Source organism: Papaver somniferum, chromosome 5, assembly GCF_003573695.1.
Source record: "Papaver somniferum cultivar HN1 chromosome 5, ASM357369v1, whole genome shotgun sequence".
NCBI lineage: Eukaryota > Viridiplantae > Streptophyta > Magnoliopsida > Ranunculales > Papaveraceae > Papaver > Papaver somniferum.
The window spans coordinates 135,993,474-136,016,570 of NC_039362.1; the positions used below are offsets into that span (position 1 = coordinate 135,993,474).

The 23,097-nt window shown below is 37.3% G+C and overlaps 1 protein-coding gene across 1 annotated transcript; it reads left to right on the plus strand.

Annotated features, from left to right (window-relative positions):
• The first annotated feature begins 4,489 nt into the window (after window positions 1-4,489).
• On the plus strand, window positions 4,490-5,197 carry LOC113279658 (EG45-like domain containing protein). The gene is made up of 3 exons (XM_026528333.1): window positions 4,490-4,598; window positions 4,823-5,081; window positions 5,191-5,197. Exons 1-3 carry the CDS (start codon window positions 4,490-4,492, stop codon window positions 5,195-5,197), a joined length of 375 nt encoding a protein of 124 aa, XP_026384118.1.
• Window positions 5,198-23,097: the final 17,900 nt, after the last annotated feature.

Sequence of the window (23,097 nt, forward strand, 5' to 3'; positions counted from 1 at the left end):
CCGGCTTCAGTTTCATGGGATGATGGCAACTTTGTCCGAATTATGGTTTGGCATGCCGAAACCCATTAGGGCCCTTTACTAAAATCGCTGTAGAATTCTCGTACGAACTCGGATTTTGACGGTCCTCCCCTCCATTATGAACGGAAAAGAATTTCCTATCTTCTTTCGCGGGAATATTTAGGTTTTGAGCTCGTTCGGGAGGTGAAAATAGCTCGACAGTAAAATTCAGGAAGAATTGCGGGCCCGTGGAATGATGGCATCTTGCTTTAGTTCCATGGGAAGATGATGACTTTCTTTGGGAAAATAACAACTTGCTTCAGTTCCCTGGGAAGGTCACGACTGGCTTCGGGAAGATAACAACTTGCTTCAGTTCCCTGGGAAGGTGACGACAGGCTTAGGGAAGGTAACAACTTGCTTCAGTTCCCTGGGAAGGTGACGACTGGCTTCAGGAAGATAAAAACTTGCTTTAGTTCCCTGGGAAGGTGACGAATGGCTTCGGGAAGGTAACAACTTGCTTCAGATTTTAGCATGTTGCAACCCTAATTAGCGCCCCTTACTAGAATCGCTGTAGAATTCTCGTACGAACTCGGATTTTGACGGTCTACCCTCCATTCTGAACGGAAAAGAATTTCCTATCTCCCAATCGCGGGAATATTTAGCTTTTGATCTCGTTCGGGAGGTAAAATTCAAGAAGAACTCAGGAGGGATGTTGCGGGCCCGAGGTGGCATAGTCACACCCAGTCATCCGTTTCATGGAGCAGGAAGGAATTTTTATTTTGTTCAAACTCTAGAAACTCCGTCTGCATGAAAAGAGATATTGACCTTCTTCTGTTTTCTGTTGCTCGTCCGGATCCGTGCTTTCGTCTGCAGTGTCTCTCCAGTGGATTCCAAAATTTATCAAACTTCATTGCATTCTTGGGACGGATGGATGTGGTTGTGTTTTCGGTCCATCCTTGATTTTAGGTTGTTCAGTGCCAGGACCCTCTGATCACGATGACAATATGTTGTGGATGCTTGTATTGGTCGAAATCTTCCGGAGACACTGGATGAAATAGATGAGTTGGGAGACGTTTCGTTGGCGATGTGCTACTATCAAGTCTTCAAGGACTTGGTTCCAAGTGGCATCCTTCGAACCATCTTCCGTATCTTGGACTATCGTGTGGAATGGGATGTGGTGAGCAGTCCCCAGTTATACTTCTGTTAGATCCGATGGCTTGGCCGAATATATGAATGGTTGGGCCAAGGTAAGGCGCGGTTGGCTTGGCATGGTGGGGCCAAGGGTTTGGCATGCCATTGGCGCATGGTGCGGCTAGCATGGTTGGGGCCAAAGCAAGGTGCGGTTGGCTTGGCATGGTGGGGCCAAGGGTTTTGGCATGCCATTGGCGCATGGTGCGCCTAGCATGGTTGACATGCCTTGGCACGATAGACGTGGCTGGCATGGTTTGTCATTGGCACAGTGGTGCGGCTGGCATGGTTGGCATGCCTTGGCGCGGAGATGTGGCTGGCATGGTTTGTCATTGGCACAGTGGTGTGGCTAGCATGGTTGGCATGTCTTGGCGCGGAGATGCGGCTGGCATGGTTTGTCATTTGCACAGTGGTGCGGCTGGCATGGTTGGCATGTCTTGGCGCGGAGATTTGGCTGGCATGGTTTGCCATTGGCACAGTGGTGCGGCTGGCATGATTGGCTTCCATCAATATAAAACTACACCAAAGTATAAGGCTGAATCCCCCAATAATGCTTTGAAATCTTTTACCAAATATATGTTAGCAAACAGTACCACAAATAGAAATATGCTTACCACACGGTGTATGGTGCAATTAGACATTGGCCGAACAATATAGTCACCCTTACTCCAACAATAGCTGCAACAATAAAATGCAAGTGTTTTTCTAAATATGAGTTGGACCATCAATTCAAGGATTCAAGGACGTCAATAAAAAGGTGCTACAATACGTTTGCAATGACCAAATAAAAAAACATAGGAGATGTCTTAACTTTTCAATATGTGGAGATAATGGGAACTGAGCATCTTGCAACTATGATCGATGATGCCCAATATTAGTACCACCCAAGAACCACTTCAGAAAAATGGGTTACTCCAAAAATATTGGTATCAACTAAATAAAAATCTAAGATCATTTATTGAAATGCTTTAGCATAACCCATAGGATTCAGTAAAACAGGTAGAAAATATGAACAATGTAGCGAACCAAAAGCCATATACAACTATGCTCCTTTTAGGAACCTTGGTAGGCTCTAACCTGCCAATGAAGAGAAGAGACCGTCGGGTGCCATTATTTTGTAAAATCAATAAACAAAAAGATACATAGGAACTCATTGTACCAGTGGAAGTCGAGAAAATGGATATAGATACGTTCAAGAGCACAGGTTACCTTTCTCAACCTGGTAAGACTAACACAAGTCTTCAAACACAAAAGAAATAAAAAATGGTTAAGTGTGGAGAGAAAGAACAACCCAAAAAAATTTAAAATCCATACAGATCAAAATCGAAAATCACTTGAATTTCACCTTAGACATTATCCAAAGAATGCACAAATGGATGACGTATATAAAAGTCCAATTAACAATTATGGGCTAGTTAAATCTGATAGATTGTAACGCGACATAGAAAGGCTTTTTGAGTAACAGATATCTTTTTTGATGAATGCTAGCTTACCATGAGTTTTTGATTTAAATTGTATCTTTCTTTTTTTTTTGAATTGAATTTAGTAGTTTAGGTGCTCTCTCTCTATATATATACTGGAGATGATTAGCATTGTGTTTCCATATTACAAACTCCATACGGTTTAAGAACCCTAATTACATAATTGAATCATAAGGTAACACCATACAACATTATGAGCACAAAAAAGCAGCGCAGCAATGCAATAAACACAAAAATCATATCAAAATTGTGATCAAAAAAAGCTATCTATCAGTACATATCGGTAAACCAAAAAACTTAATACGACATAAACGTGAAAAATAAACTAAACTGGTGTTATGAGAATACGTTATGAGAATACCTGAAGGTAAATCAGTGAACAGGAAAAAAAAAAAAAAAAAAAAGAAGAAAAAAAAAAAGGAAAAAAAAAAAAAGAGGTTGGGGTGGGGGGGCTGAAAGGCTGCTCTCCAATGAAAGGTCAAATCGGGACGCGCTGCTTCTTCCTACGTAGGATGAGGATAACCCGATTTCATGAATTGACGGGTTGAGCAATAAACTAACGGAAGAAGAGCTTGTTATAATGACATATAACCCCGACACACAAGGAATTGAGGGAAATAGATACACGAAGCACGAAATTCAATGATCCAGAGGGGGGAGGTTATGTAAGATTAGGATGAGGAATTCGACTCTGGTTTATAGCTTCTCGGATCGTCTCACTTAAGAGGACAATCCTGCAAACAGTAATTTAACAACGGCCAACTGTCTTAATTAGATTTGTGACCGTGCTTTAAAAATATGACATCTGTTTTTCAGCGTTATATGTGAATCGTAAAGAGTTTTCAGCGTTATATGTGAATCGTAAAGATATGGTAACTCAGCTAGCTTTAGGTTTATATATATTTTGACGGAAGTGTTGTCTACATCAAACGACGTCACTAGTGTCCAGTTAAGTATTTGGTGTAAACAAAGTGTAAGCAAATAAGTTAAGTGTAAACTTTGGTAGAAGTATTGTCTACCCACCCTTAGGCAGACGGTGTTACTAATGGTTGGTTAAATACTTGATGTAAACAAAGTGTAACATAAATTTTAATATTTTGACCAATAAAATTTCGCCAAGTGTCCCTAACATAACTTCTTTATTAGAAAAGGCCTATTTCGATCAATATGAAACGAGGGTTTCATCATCATTAAACGTGAGAGATTTATTTGTCAAGGCCTTTAAGGAGGAAGATATCATATATATGGTTGATTTGCCCTGCTTGTCCAGACGTGATATGACATGCACATAATAATAGTAGCTCCAGTGTCTGATACCTAAAATTCCAGTTCCAGTATGCAGTGCGTTAGATCCTTTCTTGTGGCTTTCCTGTCTTTTCTCTTGTCTACCCGACGAGATCTCCATCATCCAATCGTTCTCATTATATACTTCAGGAACCTCCAAATTGACAATTAGAGATTTAAAACATTAAACTAAAAGTATAAAACCAAAAGGATGGATGTTGAAAAATGGACACATATCACTTGTGGAAAATTTTGGTGATTTCTTTTTTGGTAACAACGGAAGCATGTCTGTAGTGAGTCGCATTTCTTGTTAATGTCTTAAGCCTGCTCTAATACGTCGACCTCAAACTTACCAACTATTAAGTTTAGTAACAATGCAAAATATACGTTATTTTAACTAAATATCACAAAATGTGACAAATTCCTTCCTAAGTTCCAAAAACAAAGAGTCTCTATATAAACTACTCTTTAGCTTTCACCTACTATCAAAGCATCATTTCCCTCATCACCAAGTTCACCATCCTAAAGCAAAGCAAACAATGGCAAGCTCCCCATTTTTCATATCTCTAGCACTAGTTTTGATCAGCTTTTGTTCTTTGGTAACATCAAAAAGTAGTGGCACTGCAACCTTTTATACTGACTACATTCGTAAGTAAACTCATTTCTTTCTCCCACAACACTGCAGTGTCGAGGGTCATTGGACCAGATAAAACCGTAGCGACGTCACGTCAAAATGGCATGTTCGGATGAGTCAAATTCCAAAAATTGCTTAATTGTTGTGTGAACGCACATATTTATAACATTATGAGATTAAACATTAATGTCTTGTATCCTCCTTATTACTGACAATTTAAAACTGAATATTCATGCAGCTTCAGCTTGCAATGGGAACAAAAACGAAGGTGTCATGATTGCGGCAGCCAGTGATGCATTTTGGGACGATGGGGCTGCTTGTGGATCCTTCTACAAAGTTTCCTGCGTGGGTGGACATCCTTGTACGGGTTCAGGTTCAGTGACGGTGAAAATCGTTGACTATTGTCCTCGATGCCAAGGAACCATTGACTTATCTCAAGAAGCATTTGCCAAGATTGCTGATACTAATGCTGGTGTCATCAAGATTACATACCAAAGGTACACAGATTGTATGATTTTTCGATCTTGAACAGAACCAAGCCAAACCAAAACTTAAAGACAACAAACTTGAGCTGAGACAACTCATGTTCCTTATTTGTTCTTGCAGGGTGTGAAACAAAAGAAGACTGGGAAGTACGGTTGCTGTTGGAATAGAGAATGCTAATGGAGAAATAAATGGTTGACTCCTGTAATAAGGCATTTATGTCAGCCACGATTGGCAGCGATGTATTTTTTTTTCCAATAAGACACCATTAATAAACTGAGCAAAAATCTTTCCAGCTACTGCACCTTGTGACTTATTTAGAGGCCGAGTACATTATGCGGAAATTAAAAAACACCGGTTTGGTTCAGTTCTAAAAACACAGTAATGCTCACAGTTGCATTATCCTTTGGCGATCATGCAAGATTCGGAACCTTTCGGCCTCCTTTGTGTTCCGGTTGTAACAAAATACACTATCTGAACTATCAGGTTGTATGAAGATTATATTTGTACCTGTAAGAGCTTCAATTCGGCACATGGTAATGAGATATTCTCTTCCACCCATTTGATCCGTTCTGCCCCACAATCAGCACCATAATCATACTCATCATCAGTATCAATTTGCAGCCTTCCTAATTTTATAAGTATATATACACAGGCTTCATAGTCCGATATACGTTTCAATACCCCAACATGTCCATCAAACCATTCCATTAACTGAAAAGTAGGTAGTGGCTCTCCTTTTTTCTCTTCCAAAGGTAGTGAACAATACAGGAAGACTTCACTTTGAACAACAAATTCTGCTAATACTCCCATTTCTCCTTCAGGACAGAACAACCAATATATAGAACCATTTACATAAACAGGAGGATCTACCAAATAAAATCTAGGTTCAGATTTATAACAGGCACGGGGAGTTTCACCCTTGGGGAGTCTTCTCCAAATACTTTCGCAGCCTGTCCATGTTTTTCTGTCAATATTCAAGACTTCAACAACTATTGCAACAGCATCTTGTTCAGCAACTGAGATGTCTCCAGATGTTTTCTTTAATGCACTTGATACACAAATGACTTTGTGTACATTTCTTGTTGGATCAAATCCGAACGCAATGCATTCAACTTTACGTCCACTTTCTCCGTTTTTCGCCGTACTAGTTTGAATCTAAAGTGATTTTTCTCCAGTTCTAGGATTGTATATAAGAAATGATTCCTTATCCCAACCGGTAATACATACCAACATGGTTTTTAAAATGGTACGATTTACGATTCAAAGCGTACGATTCGATTGAAAAAAAACTAAACGATTCAAAGCGTATCAATGAATCGTTTTTCCCTAAAAGCGCACGATTTAGATTTTAAACCGTAGATTCGCTTCAAATATACGATTCACGATTTTGTTTCTTTCCTATTATTATCAACAAAACTCAGTCTGAAGGGTTAAAAAATGGTTGATTGGTAACCCCAAATACATTTCTTCTTCACTCCTCCTGTCCTCCAACCCCTAGTAACTTTTAATCCAACTTCTTCTTTCCATTGGTGTTGCTGTTAAGAACTCCAGAATGACACGTCCGTTTGATTTACCATTTGTATCTTCTATTCTTATTCATATGGTTTCAATTCCAACCAACTTCACTCCATCCAAATTAACCCTTTTGCAGTTCAAACGAAGAACCTCCAAATCTGTTGATGTTAAAATCTATCGCAAAGAGCTGCTGCTGTGGTGAATACAATCTTTAATTCTTTGTGAATCTCAATCTCCGACCACCACTCATGGTTCTGAATCTGTACCCATGAAGAGTGAATAAAACTAAAAGAAAATGTATATATATATATATATTCTACTTAAACACAGATGACTCTGGATGCTCATTAACCCCACAGAGAAATGTGGTGTAGACTGGGAAGTTAGACACGTCACAACATTTGTTGACCATTTTCTTTTAATTTCTTTTAGCACTCCTATCGGACTTCATGTGCTTGAATTACAAAGATTAATCTTTGTATTCTGATTCCCAGGCCGTGACTTCACCAAGTGGTGCTAACATGGAAAATGAAGTGGCACCTAAATGAGCTCTTCGTTTTTGGTGTCGTGAACCGGAATGGTTGATTTCTTGTCAAACGTTATTTTTAGCGGGTTATCCTTCCGGTGATCGGGTTTACTTGCACTTCCTATAAAATGCTTAAAACGGTACTATTAGCCAACTAACGAGGTATATCAAATATAAATACAGGTATATAAGTGTAACACCAATGTGTTTATCAGTGTATTATTTATATATGTGTAATTTTTGTCCCAATTCGTATTAAAAAATGATCATGAATCTTCGATTCTAGATTTAACATACGATTCGATTCATAAAATGAAAAACGATTCGCGTTGCGATTCAGGATTTCACAACCTTACGTACCAAACCATTCACTGTTTGTCTAGGTAACCCATATGGACTACTGTTATTCAATGCCAATAGTTTAGTACTTTGTAACCCTGAAGGAGTGGTGGTGAATTCGACAGTAGTACCTCCTCCTCTTCCAACTTCTTCATTAAAGGTATTACCATGATTATACTTCATACATAGTAGTTGTCGAGTTTGATATCCTTCAAGATACAGAAAAGAATACAAGTTGCCCATTGAAAAGTTTTCTAGAAATCTCTGCTGCTGCTGCTCCTCCTCTTCTTTGAATTTCTGGGACAACTGCTGCTGCACACCAAAAACCTGCTTACCAGACATCTCTTTAATCTCATCCTTCTTGTTATAGTTGTCCTGGATTGGTTTCACCCCATTCTGATCAATCTTTGTCGTACCGGAAACTTCGTCTTTGTTATTAAGAAGATACGTCGACATATCTCTCCATCTGCTCGACCCTCCTCTTCCTAAGTAAGTTGGAATATTACAAGGAGAAATCTTCTTCAAAACTGCTCTCATCGCCATTTCTGCTCGCTCTCTCTCGTGGAGCGGCGGCGCCTAATGAGAAGGTCTCATAGACCACGATTTCGGGATTGAATTGCACGAATGAAACCCCAAAGACAAATAGACACCGAGGTATTGACAACTATTAAGATTTTAACCCACTGGGTTTTGGGTCTTTTGTGAAAGTAATGCTAGTTTTGCGATCTGAGTTACTGTAGTTAAACTTTGCAGCCCGACTTATGTCCTCATTTGTTGAACGTTCGAACACAACCCCGACTTGGATGTGATGCAAAAGTCAGCGATGAGTTTTGAAAAATAAAGCTTCACAATGAATCATGAAATGATAAGAGTTTGAGTATTAGTTTGCAGTTGGTGGACATCTCAGTGTCTTAAATTAAAAGTGACGACTAATGGGTGAATTTAAATTCTGAGTACCCAAGCTTAAATTAAACAAAATTACATAACAGCCCTGAATTCCTCATTCAGAGTAAGCCACTCACTAAAAAATGCAGTTTCATAATTTAGACATTGTATACATAATAACTGACTCGCAAGGCCTGATAACCCACTATAGAATGACTACCTCACAAGTCAGATTTGGAACAATGAGGCAAGACAGACCCATCTTCCATAGCCTTTCTTGATCAATTGCTTCACAACATAGAATGGAAGTTTACAATCATTGGGATTTTCCTAACTAAAAGGCGGATGAACTTCGGTACGAACATCCCACAATCACAGCTGCAGTTGAAATAAACGGAGTGGGGGTTAGAATACATGATTTTGGAAACAGTTGGATTTGCCAGCATTTCTGTAAGATTGTAAACAGCCACAAACACAGAGATACACCGAAATATATAAATAAAAACTAAAACGAAAAACTTTCCAAAGCATATGGCCTGATCACTCTATTTGTCTAATCTACTGTGAGGTACATATACACCCAAATGCTACAATAAATTCGAGATATGCTCAGAGGATGTTTCAGAAAAACTAATAGCTGCCTGGAATTGACTGACAACTACAGTAGACAACACCAGTTCAAACTCCATCGAACTGATAAGAACCAAAACAGAGATACTTTGGGTATCACACAACAAAAGTTGAAGATATAGAAACAAGTGCTCAACTATTCGAGGAAGAACCAGCCTAACTTAGCATAGAAAATCCAGCAGGGCTTCTAATGCGGGATTTCCATAACAAAAATAACGCGCGCGTTATAACACTATTGGGGTCCTTATCGAGTTAAAATAGACCCAACAACACAAAACCAACACATTTACCCCATTTCACCTAAACTGACTAAATAACTCTTCCGTCTATTTCGCTACACCTTCTATTTTCTTCCCTATTCGATTAACCGACACTTCTTTTCACTCAAAAACTATCAAAAAATTCCCTCTCTCTTCCCTCAGAAACCAGATCTGAAACCATTTTTGATTCCTTCATCTTCTTGCTACAGAAAACAGTTAATCGAACTCGTAACAAACAAGTCTAACCTTCCTCGAAAGGAAATTAGGTTGAAGTTTTATTTTATTTTGACCTAGTTCTATGTTCTTAAGAAATTAGGCGAAGAAGCAAGAGAAAAAGAAAGATGAAAACAGGAAACCTATTAGGAAAGTGGTTGTAAAAAGATATCCTAAAGGTAAACCTAGTTTTATTGTTCTTCAGATGTTCTATTTACTGATTTCATTTTGATGTTGTTTCACCTAATTCGAGATTATGAATCTTAGGTTCTGTAGAAATTCGATTCATAGTCATCTACTTGGTTTCATCACTTGGTTTGATCACTTTTTGAATCTTAGGTTCTGTAGAAATTCGATTATGAATCTTCGGTTTCATCTGCCGATTTCATACATAGGTTTCTGTAGTTTCATAGTAGATTTTTTTTACTTCAATGGTTTCTTTGATGAAACCAAATCTGGTTTCCATCATCTTCATCAATATATGATTTTATAATCTTTTGATGGGTATGGTTTGGTGCTACTGGTATTACTAAGGTAAAATCTGCTTTTTTGATGAAACCAGATTTGGTTTCATCATTTTCCAATTGTTAAATTGGTTCCACTATAATTGATGATGCTTGCTAAGGTATATTCTGGCTTTTATGATGAAACCGTTTTTGGTTTCATCACTTTTCATTTTACAACAAACATCAACAAACATCATTCAAATTGAGAAAGGGATGAAACTATATTTGGTTACCAAGAGTTTGTTTCATGTAACTATATTTGGTTACACCATTTGTACTTTAGTTTCATCAATAACCATATGTTTGTTTTAAGTAATAGAAATTTTCCTGATAAACCTACATATGCATCATGCCTATCTACTTTGAAAATCAAAATTTTGTGATTTTCAATTGATATGTTTATAATGTTTATAATGTTTTCAATTATGTTTAACCGAAACCATATTGGCGCAGTGTTATGTATATCTGTATTTTGATGAAACCAAAAAGGGTTCCAGCATAAATGATGAAACCAAAAAGGTTCCACCAAATTGCAGGTGAAACCAAATGGGAAAGGGTCGTATCATGGCTTGGTTTACAGGCAAAATTGATATGTTTCAAAGGCGTGGCAATAATTCATAATAAAGCAAAAGTTTAATGGAAAAAGCCAAGACAATTACAAAAGCATTCACAATAGTAGTGATCTAACCAAAAAAAGCAGGGAAAATGCCAAGACAATTAAAAAATTAACCCATTTATCAAGTGGAGCCCTACTAAGATATTCTTGTAGCTTTTGATTTTTAACCAGCATCAAGTCATCCCAACTCTCCTTAAACCCTACATGTGTATTCGCATATGCACATTTTTCAAACAACTTCAACACATAATTGTTATATATCTTGGCTATTAGGCAAGCATGCATTAACATTGTTTGACATGTGCCAGTAACACCACCCATGATACGCACCTGGAAAAACGATGGGGATTTGGTTGACTAAACCACTACCTCGATCACTCACAAATGTAAGTTGTCTTTGAGGAGAAACGACATCCCTGAGTTGCTCCATAAACCATTTCCAGTTCGCATCAGTCTCAGATGAAACCACACCATAAGCTAAAGGGTAAATTCCTGCAAAATCAAACAAAACAGAAAAAAATGACAAAACAACACAGCAAAAAAATGATGAAACCAACAAGACAGAAAAAAGGTTTCATCAAAAAAAATGATAAAAGAAACCAACAGAAAAAAGTTTAAGAAACAGTGCATTATCCCCGTTTAGTCTTGTTGCTGCCATCATGTGACCGAGATATTTACTCTTCAAATGTGATGCACCCATGAATAGCAAGGGACGACAGTAATTAAATCCACGGATACGTGCTCCGAAGGCAATGAACAATCTCATAAACTTTTGACTCGCGTCAGTTTCCAAAACAACACGGGATACAGGATTGGTTTCAGACAATTGCTTTGTATACCAATGCAAGTAAGCGAATGACTTCTCATCCTCTCCCCATGTCATATTCAGTGCATGTCTCTTACCTGCGTATGCATAATAACGACTTATGTCAAAGCCACATTCTCTTCTAATTTGTTCCATAATATCCTTTATCTTCTTCTTTGGGTTCTGTTTAATCTCATCCTTGATCAAGGAACTTATTAGCTTCTTCGATACATTTGGAACGTTAATAAATCCACCGTCACAAGTATGCTGATTATTTAACTCCTTGATAATAAAGGCACTTCCTTCGACATCGTCACAAGAAACAGCATACATGTGCCAATTACACTTGTCCTTCTTCTTGTTAGCACAACAAGCAGCAATCTGCAACTTCTCGTTTCTTGTTACCTTATATGCATAACCATTTGCAACATGGTACTTCATCAAATCGTGACGCACTTGGTACACACCTCCTGGAAACACTTGTTCAACACTGTGGAAAAAACCTAACCAACGAGCGGATTTCAACGATTCTTTGACTACTTTAGGGTCATCATAATCAGTGACAGTGGTAACTAGTGGCTGATTAACAGGTACAACTTCTGACCCATGGGATGATGAACTTGAACTAGCACCTATGTGGCATACTGAACTTGAAATTTCACATCTATGATATACATATAAGTCTAGTGTTGGCAACTTGTTAAACAGAGAAAACACAGCAGCTGATTGGAGATCATAATCAGACTGAAGTACCTTTTGCTGCTCACCAAATTTGTGAATGATTTCAATAGTGAATGGAGATAGTTGAATCCAATTTAAACAAATATTATCCTTCAAATCCATAAGAGTTGATTTTAAACCAATACGAAACGACAATGAAGCTTCATTGTAACATACAGCTGCAATGACAGAGTCCATATCTACAAGCAAAAGTATGGAACCAAAAAAGGTTTCACTCAATTTAAACTGAAAACTATATGACAGCTTAACAACAAAAAATTTATATTCATACGGATTTCACCATGAACAACAAGAAACAAACATAATCAACAGAAGCAAATCTACTTCAATATGAACAACGATCCAAAATTGTAACACTATTGTAACTTCTATTATGAAATCAACTAGAAAATTCAAAACAAATCAAATAAATAAAAATACCTGGAAATCGAGATCGCGTTCCTGATGAATATGATCCGACTACTCCAACGTATGATTACAGACTCAAGATGACAATTCGAAGGATTAAATTGTTACTTCTCTTCTTTTCTTCGAAGAAGATGAGAACCGAAAACCAAAATAAATTGAATTTGTTCAACAATACACATAAATCTTCATATTCGAAGGATTGAAATCTACGATCTCTTCTGTTATTCAACTAAATTGAAACAAAACCGAGATCGGAAAATTAGTTATGAAATCATCATAATCGAACCGGAGAAAAAGATAAGAATATAGATCTGGTTTTGATTTTTCTAGATATCTCTATAAAGATTCTGGTAGAGAATATACGAAATCAAACCCTAAAATCTAAATAGAGGAAGATTCTGGTAGAGAAGATCTTCAATCCTCTTCTCCGATCTGCTGAAATTGTATTTCCGCCAAAATTTTCTATTTTGAAGAAACCGTATATATGGTTAAGGGTACGATTGGAATTATTAGATACGGTTAAAAACTAAATTTAACTAATTTGAATTCAAATGGAGTTTTTGTTCCATTTTTAATGGATACGGTTTTGATTTGGCACAAATAATATGGACGGTGTTTTAGTAACTCTAAGAGTATCACCCTGATTTTTTAGAGCTTAATATGTAACAAAAATATAAAAACACTCCACTACAAAAAAAAAAAGAAACTAATTCGTGTAAAATCCAAAAATAATACATCAAATCAGAAATAATATCTCAGGCTTCAAGCATCTGGCTAATTGCAATTGGCATTCTCTAACGTAAAATGGACACAGACTACTAACCAAAGCATACAATGAAGCGAAGCATCGACTAATTGCAATGGATATGCATTCCTAACATTTATATGACCTCCTTCTATCTAATAGATAGCCGTATGCAAAAGTTCTCAAATGCCAAAGACAACCTTAGTTCAAACGAGATAAGCAAAACATAATAAAATACTTTAATAAGTAGGTTTTATTCACATAAAGCTCATGGATCTTTAGGTTTCAATTCAAACTAAGAAGAGAATAGGTTCTACATTAGTTTCGTCCCGCAATAGTTTTTGTCACAGATTAGTGAACTAACATAATATTAAACTAATTTACTAAGATCCTCTTCATTTTGACTATAGTAACTGAAAAGAAAACGTTATTGTTTTTTTTTTATCAGAAGAGAAAATTTATTCAAGAAAAAGAATGTACAAGGTTTTACAAGAAGTAGATAACGGAAAAGGAAAAAGAAAGCAGCAAGATTACACAAACAAGGTTTCCCAATTAGCCATTACAGAGAAAGCATAATTGATATGAAGTCTTCTACCACCTGCATTTTCCCAAGAGAGTATTAAAGATTTAACTTCCACATCCAAGTCTAAATCCGTTTTGTAAACATGATTTTGCTCAAAAGTACGTTTATTTCTTTCCGTCGAGAGAGTAAAAACAACTGCAGATGGTATTAGGCTCCAAATGTAATTTCCTATATTTGAAAAATTCATATGATGCCAACCAATTGCTAACATACTAAAACTTCTCGGAAGTACCCAGGACCATAAGCTACTTGGAATTGTTACAGACCAAAGTTTATGTGCAATTTTACAGTGGAGAAAAATATGATCATGCGACTCCGTATCATCACCACATAGGATACACGAGTTATTAATGTCTACCCATTTAGCTTGTAGCATATCAATTGTGTTCAGCTTCTCATGCACAATACACCAAACTAGAAAGTTAATCTTAGGTAGGACTGACTCCTTCCAGATAAACTGATAAGGAAAATCTGCGATACCAGAGTCTTCCATCAATTTAGCATAAAGGGTTTTGACGCTAAATAAACCTGAGTTATCAAGGGTCCATCTCCTATTATCTTGTAAGGCATCTAAGACTGGTGGTTCATCACCAATCCTAAGCATCAGGTCTGCAAAGAGATTTATTCTGTTAAATTGCGTTTAAAATTAAAACACCAGTTCCTTTCCGAGGAGATCACCTCTGCGAGCTTAATGTTCTTGTTGTCAGAAATCTTAAAAAGAGACGGGAACATAGCATCCAACGATATGTCGCCACACCAAACATCATTCCAGAATGAAATATCCTTTCCTGAATGAATATTAAGCACTGAGTTAAGGCTTACCAGATTAGCAGTCTCCGCGATTGTTTTCCAACAAGAAACTCCATGAGAAGAATTAACCTTTTGAGGTGCCCAGCAGGAGAACGTATCACCATACTTTTCACGGATAATCTTATACCATAACCTGTTTTTCTCTTTACCAAACCTCCAACACCATTTAGCAAGCATTGCCAAATTCATCAATCTCAAATTACAGACACCCAGACCCCCTTTCTCTTTAACAGCACATACTAAGTTCCAATTTATTAGATGTGAAACTTTTGAATGAGCACCATGATCCCATAAAAAATTTCTCATTTTCTGCTCTAAAATTTTAATAACAGAAACATGAGCTTTGAAAAAAGAAAAATAGTAAATAGGCAGAGAACTAAGGATGCATTTAAGAAGGGCTAGCTTACCTCCTTTAGAAAGTGAAATATGCCTCCAAGTTGATAGTCTCTCCTCAAATTTTTCAATTATGGGGTCCCATATATGTTTGAAAGTTGCCTTAGCTCCAAGAGGCATTCCAAGATATAAGAAAGGAAGGTTATCAGTAGCGCAGCCAAATTCCGAAGCCCAAACAGATAACTCAGGCACATCACCAATTGCATGAGTCTAGTTTTTGAAGTATTAACCTTGAGACCTCCAATATATTCAAAACACTTGAGAGCCGAAAAAAGATTATGAAGTTCCTGTTTGCTATTATCTACGAAGAAGATAGTGTCATCAGCAAAATGCAAATGATTTACGATAATACTTGAAGAAGTCACTGAGAAGCCACTGAAGAGGCTCAGTTGTGAGGCTCTTTCCATGTATCTTGAGAAACCTTCCATGGAAATATTGAAGAGAAGAGGAGAAACTGGACAACCTTGTCTTACACCCCTCGAACTAGTGAACTAGCCAAAAGAAGAACCATTGATTAGCACTGAAAAAGTTGATGTAGAATAACAAAACTTCAGCCATTTACACAGTTTTCTACCAAAACCCATTTGATGAAGGATGAGCTCCAGATATTTCCAATTTTTCCTGTCAAAAGATTTTTCTAGATCAATTTTACAAATTATCCCTGCTTTGCCAGAACGTAGTCTAGAACCCACAAGCTCATTGGCGATCAAAGTACCATCTATGATTTGTCTTCCTTCTATATAAGCACATTGAACCGGGGAGATAAGTTTATCCATTACCAGCTTGATTCTTGAAGCTAACACTTTTGCGATAATTTTGTAAACACTAGTTAAGAGACAAATAGGCCTGCAATCCTGGATTTTCTCGATGTAGTCTTTCTTTGGAACCAAAGTGATAAATGTGGAGTTGTGCTTGCTGTAAATTTTGTATGTAGAACAAAACTCATTTACAGTATTCATTATATCATCTTTCAGAAAACTCCAACCTTTACTAAAAAATATGATTGGGAAACCATCTGGACCTGGAGCTTTGTTATTTCCCAATTCTTGGATAGCATTCATTACTTCTTCTTCAGTGAAGTCAGCTTCTAAAATATCACTTTCCTAAGAATTTATTTTATCAAAAGTAATATTTTCAAGATCAGGTCTAATTACCTCTTCTTCAGTGAATAAAGTGCTGTAGTACTCCACAATATGCTCCTGGAGAATCTGTTTGTCATCCACCAACATACCATTGATGTAAAGTTGTTTGATTCTATTGTGTCTCCTTCTTGTTGAAGCCTTCCTCATAAAAAAATGAGTGTTTCTATCACCTTCTTGCAGCCACTGAGTTTTTGATTTAATCTTCCAAGAGACCTCATCCATGTGTGTTGTTTTTTCAAATTCAGTCTTCAAGGATAGAAAATTGTTGATTTCCTCCTCAGATAGAATGTTTTCTTCAGCAATACTATCAAGAGATTGTATTTCCGACAAGATATCACTAAGTCTGGTGTTTGTGTGCTTGAAAACTTCCTTGTTCCATCTTCTTAGCTCCACTTTTAAAGCTCTAAGTTTCATCCAGAGTGCATAACTTGGAGAACCTGCAAAATCAAAATACAACCGCCAATTTTCTAGCAATTGTAAGAAACCTATCTCCAAAAACCACATTACTTCAAATCTGAAAGGACTAGGGCCCCAACTAGGATCGGAAATATCAAGAAGAATAGGAATATGATCAGAAGTAGTCTGGCTTTGGCTAGTTGAGAGATGAAATGGAAATGGGTTTAAAATGAAGGGGATATGAGAAATCTATCAAGTCTGCACATCACAGGGTTTGCTTGTCCATTTGACCAAGTGTATCTTGCACCCTTAAGAGGGAGGTCAATTAGATCATGTTGATCAATGAAAAGATTGAACTGAGTCATGCTTCTTGTAATCCTGGTGCAATTATTTTTTTCATCACACTTTTTGATAGTGTTGAAATCCCCCTCAATGCACCAAGGTAAATCCCATAATCTACAAGCATTGTCTAATTCCTCCCAGAATTCAGTCCTCTCCACTGGATTATTTGGACCGTAAATGTTTGTCAACAGCCATTTGAAGTTATCCGCTTTGTTTGTGCAGGAGACAAACATGGTATAATCTCCCGCAAGTGAATCGTTTATCTCGACAAAATCTTTATCCCATATGATTAACATACCTCCTGAACTGCCAACAGATTGTTGAAAGGTTCATCCCACATTAGAATAACCACAGGTTTGCTTTATATCGAATTGAGTACACTGCATCATCTTGGTTTCTTGTAACATGATGATCGGAGATTTTAAAAACTATATCATCTTGTGAATGATAGTTCTTCTAATGGGAGAGTTAAGGCCTCTCACGTTCCAGCTTAGGATTGAGAGATTCATAAAGAACTGAATTGACCCCTTGTTTTAACAACTCTCTTAGTAACAGGTGAGATAATGTCAATCACCATGACTCCTAGTCTTTTCACTCTGTTTTTAACTTCTTTGGTACCAATTGTTGTGATTCTGTAGTATCTTGGTCTGTAGAAGAGCAATCATCTGATGTCTCACCTGATATCGGCTCAAAACCTGGAGGGAATGAGGGTGTGTTTGTTGATGAATTTTCAGATGAATCCTCTTCATCTATGGAGGCCATAAAAGAGTCTTCTAATAACAACATTGGAGGACTTCTTAACTTAAGCTCATGCGTAGAAACATCCTTTACTCCTGTAATCTGGATTGTTGTTTGGACAGTAAAGTCGTCTTCAAGTAAAGACTTTTTCGATAAGATAGGAATAGGTTTCATAATTGGACCAGAGGTTGAAATCATATTGAATAAGAATTTGTTAGAATGATTTGGCATAGAATTAAAACCTATTCCCAGATGTACTCCAAGATGAAACAGACGTTGTACTTCTCTAGTTATCCAGTTAGGGACAACAAATCTGTAAGGGTGCATGAACTCTATCGAATTATTCAAGAATTTGATGACTGTTGCTGGTCTTCTCACATGGGTTTGTGGGTAAGAGTTGTAGATTTCGGGATTGTGGGCTGTTTGGATTGTGGGTCTAGGACTGGGAATGAAAGTAGAGCTAGGGTTTGGTACTAGAGGTTGTGAAGTTATGATAGCAGCAGACGAATCCGTTTTTTCCATGGATGTGGGTATATCATAGACTGAATCTGCGTCAGTTTCTATGGATACTTTGAAAGAAGGTATTGCTGACAATTGTGATGATACATCAATGTCCATGTCAACTACCACATCAGAAGACGACGCCACATCAGAAGGTACATCAGAAACTTTCCTCCAAATTTGCTTTATTTAGTGCGTTTTTCCTTGCGCGTTACTCTACTCCCATGATGACCGGGTTTTCTTGAGATTTGATGATATCTTGTAGAATCAGTCATTAAAGAATTACCAGATATGGGAATATTATTTACCATTGATGAAGATACGGTAATAGGCGCCTGTTTAGTTGCAATAATATTCGTATCCGTTATTTCCCTATAACTTGGTAAATATTTCCTTTTTTTCCGTCGACTAATCTCCATAATATCCGCCACTGAAGAAGTTTTCTCTTTTGAATCTGATTGATTCAAACTTGCAAAAGGTAAGTTGACTATATTCTGTTCCCGTGAAGAATACATTCCCATAACTGCAACGTGAGCAATGAACATCCGTTTTCCAGAAAATATTTTGATGACCCTTGGAACGGAATTGATACCCCTCTGATTTATGACTTTCAATCGAATAGCTTTTAGATTTTGAAGATTTAGTGTTGCTGGGTCAACCAGCAAAACATCACCACATGCATTCCCTAGAGAATGGATGACTTCTAAGGGCCATAATTGATAAGGTACCCCATAAATTTTAATATGGAATTCATACTGGTGATAGGTGGTAGTGCTCCATATTTGATCATGCCATCTAAAGACTGAACATACCATATTGTTTGAGGTAAATTTGAATTCAGGGTTAGCATTAGACAGTGCAGCATCAGCATGAAAGATAGCTTGGGATGAATTTATTGGATAAATTACAAATTGTGACTCAATCTTTGACAGATCACTTAGATCAACGCCAATGTTATACCATGAATGTATTGGAATCGGAGCAGAGATAACGAAAGCATCTTTCCACCTACTTATCCTATTACCGTTATCTTTAATGTTTAGATACTTGCCATATTTTGAATTTTTGGATTCAAAAGATATAGGAGCAGCAAATCCATTACAGTGGTAATGAGACTTGTTATTGACAGTGCAACGTTTAGGTTTCAGGAGTGGTTTTGCATTCGGTATGGACTGAGCTTGGCTAACTGATTGAGCATAGGTTTTAGAGTGAACTATAGTGGAAGATGGATTGTTTTGAATGAGATTTTTAGGGTTTGTAGAGGGGTTTGTAGGTGATATGATGGTTTCCAACGCTGAAGAGATTTCGAACCAACCTTCAAAGTTTTTACCAGCTGGAAAGAAAATAGAGATTGGATCATATTTAGGACTAGATTTTGCCAACAGGATGTTTATGTAAAAACCATGAGCATTTGTTAGCTTGGTAGCACAAAACCAATTTCTGTTATCATGAAACTTCCATACATTTCTTCCACTATCACCATTTTTTGCAGCTTCAAACATCATGTGCTGGAGATCAGTTGCTAGGGAGATGGTGAAAGTTGCATTTATGGAGCCATGGGTATGAAATTCTGTCAAGGTGATGGGGGCTGAGGGAATTGATTTGCTACGCGAGAACCTAAAGAATTTTTTCTCGATCTGGACATAATGATTATTCATGATTGTAACAAAGAATGGAAAGGAAAGGATGATGGAAGAGAGGATGATGGGTGAGAGGATGATGGAAAGAAAAGGTTGGGACTAATTAGGTTTCTAAGAGATCTAAATCCTAGCACGGTTGAAATAATGTGGAGAAAGGAGAAAGGTTGAAGAGAGAGAAGCTCTCATTGTTTCATTTTTACTAAGTCCTCGTCGTAAGAAATATATACATTCTTAAATTTTGAAGAAGACAAAACATGGTGTAGTAGCACTATCAAATGTCTACTAGCAAATGGTATTCCCATTCTTAACAAGGTTTTGTAATGTTGTACACAGACACATATGAGAAATATCTAAATCATGAACAGTAAAATCCAAGATACGTATGCACATACCTCTTCAGCTTCGCAACAAGTGAAGTTTTTGCTAACTACTGTGTGCTTGGCTTTCTGGTGGCTTCTACTCTTGATATTGCAAATGGAAAGTACCTAAAGAATACACATACAGAACAAATTAGACATGAATATAAAGAAGAACATTACTGGGTGAACATAACAGTTTTCACGCACTGCCACAAATACCTCATTTTAACCCAATTCCAAAGCTAGTGAGTGGTGACGACATCAAAGAAGGTTTCAAATATGGTTTTGACCCAGCTTTCTAGAACCTAGTTAAGAAATTCCACCTCATTTTGAACAAATGAAACTTGTTCTTGTTAACGATGCAGAGGATGTCCAGTTCCGGTGATAAAGCTATTACCACAACGGCACAACAAATCCTGAAATTAAAAAAAAAAACAATAAACTTGTCATTCAGTGCATAAGAAATACACTACATAAGTTAGCATATGCGATTGTGGGATGTCATATGTTGCAATATATTAAGGAAAGTGTAATACTTTCCAAGACCGTAGTGGTCAGTGTATGGAAAGTATTGTCCATGTAAGTCACTAATGTGAGACTGATAAGGTAAGTGATATATTAGGAAAGGATTTTCCATGTAAGTCATGATTTTGAGACTTATAAGGAAAGTCTCAAATCCATGTCTTAGCAAAAATGACAGCAGTGCGCACTTTTCTAGCTGTTGCAGCTGTTAAAAATTGGGAAGTACATCAGATGGATGTGCACAATGCGTTTTTACATGGAGATTTGGAGGAAGAGGTGTATATGAAAATACCACCTGGATTTGCGAGAGGTAATCCTAATATGGTATGTAGAATGAAGAAATCGTTGTATGGTTTGAAACAGGCTCCACGTTGTTGGTTTGCAAAACTATCAACAGCTTTGAAGAATTATGGTTTTCGGCAATCTTATTCAGACTATTCTCTCTTCACTATGATCAAAGGAAAGATGCAACTTAATGTTTTGGTGTATGTGGATGATTTGATTGTTGCAGGAGATAATATAGTGGAGCTAAATAAATTTAAAACATATTTGGGACAGTGTTTCAAGATGAAAGATTTGGGAAAATTAAAATATTTTCTGGGCTTGGAGATAGCTCGCAGTAAGCAAGACATTTATGTTTGTCAACGGAAATATGCATTGGACATTATTATGGAGACGGGGTTACTAGGAGCAAAACCAGCAGAGTTTCCAATGGAAACTAATCATCGTCTAGCTTTGGCAACAGGGACGTTGCTGAGTGATGCAGAAAGGTATCGACGACTGATTGGAAGATTGATTTATCTGGCTGTGACTAGACCAGATCTAGCTTATTCTGTGCATATTTTGTCACAGTTTATGCAGCATCCAAGACAAGAACATTGGGAAGCTGCACTTCGGGTAGTTAGATATTTGAAAAAGAATCCTGGGCAAGGAATTTTGTTGCGCTCTGATAGTAGTCTAAGTTTAAAAGGCTGGTGTGATTCAGATTGGGCAAGCTGTCCTTTGACTAGACGATCGTTGACAGGATGGTTTGTGCTTCTTGGAGATTCACCAGTGTCTTGGAAGACCAAAAAGCAGTACACAGTTTCTCGGAGTTCAGCTGAAGCAGAATACAGATCTATGGCTGCAGCTACTTGTGAATTGAAGTGGTTGAAGCAATTACTAGGTGATTTGGGAGTTTTTCATACACAGGGAATGAGTCTTCTTTGTGATAGTCAGTCGGCATTGTATATTGCTCAGAATCCCGTTTTTCACGAAAGAACTAAACATATAGAAGTGGATTGTCATCTCATTAGGGATGCGATAGTACAGAAAATTATTTCTCCCTCTTATACGCCTACGGGGTTGCAGTTGGCGGATATCTTCACCAAATCATTAGGACGAGTTCAGTTTCAAGGTCTTTTGTCCAAGATGGGCATTTGTGACCTGCATGCTCAGTCTTGAGGGGGGGTATTAAGGAAAGTGTAATACTTTCCAAGACCGTAGTGGTCAGTCTATGGAAAGTATTGTCCATGTAAGTCACTAATGTGAGACTGATAAGGTAAGTGATATATTAGGAAAGGATTGTCCATGTAAGTCATGATTTTGAGACTTATAAGGAAAGTCTAAAATCCGTGTCTTAGGAAAGTTTTGAGTCTCCAAGTTATCGGTCATGTATAAATATCTATAGAACTACTATGAATGAAATTAAGAAAGGAATTTACCAAAATTTTAACACAATACCAGGAATCTTTCAACAAAATTCTCTTTCAAAAACCGCCCTTCCATCCTCAAATTTGAGAGTTGTGGCTCCGTTTCAGTGGCTTTTCGTTTAAGCTTGGGGTTGTAGATTACTCGGGACAGTTGAACGGGATGAGACTCCTGATCAAATTAAGAAAATGGATGATGATTAATTACAAATATTCAAATTAAGCTATCGATGGAAAGTGGGAAGACACTTGGTTCAAGAAGAATACTTACTGCACTTAGGGCTGAACATGGTGTCGGTTAACCGTTGAAAACCGACCGAACCAGACCAATAAGCATGAAACCGAATCAAATCATTTAGATTTGGATTGGTTTGGTAAAAAAAGTTGAAAAACCGACATTACTGGTTTGGTTTTGGTTTGACCTGAAAACCGAACCAAAAATCATTGGGGAACCGATTAATTTTTAAACTTAGTTTCTACCGTCGATTTAAAAGTATTAGATTCTACCCATTGATTTAGAGGATAAATAAAACCCTAAATCTAATATTTCATTATGATACTCTCCCTCTTTCTCTTTCTCCTTCTCTCAGCCGCCTCCCTTCTCCACCCACACCTACAGCTGCTGCTACTCGACTTTTTTCTTCCCGTCTTCCTTCTTTTTTATTTGTCAATAACTAAATTAAGATATATTATATATCTTCTTTTGATCTCTAGAATTAGAGTA

Coding starts and splice junctions, on each gene's coding strand:
- LOC113279658 (XM_026528333.1), top strand. CDS start 4,490: ATGGCAAGCTCCCCATTTTTCATATCTCTAGCACTAGTTTTGATCAGC. Junction 4,599..4,822: donor CTTTTATACTGACTACATTC/GTAAGTAAACTC, acceptor ATATTCATGCAG/CTTCAGCTTGCAATGGGAAC.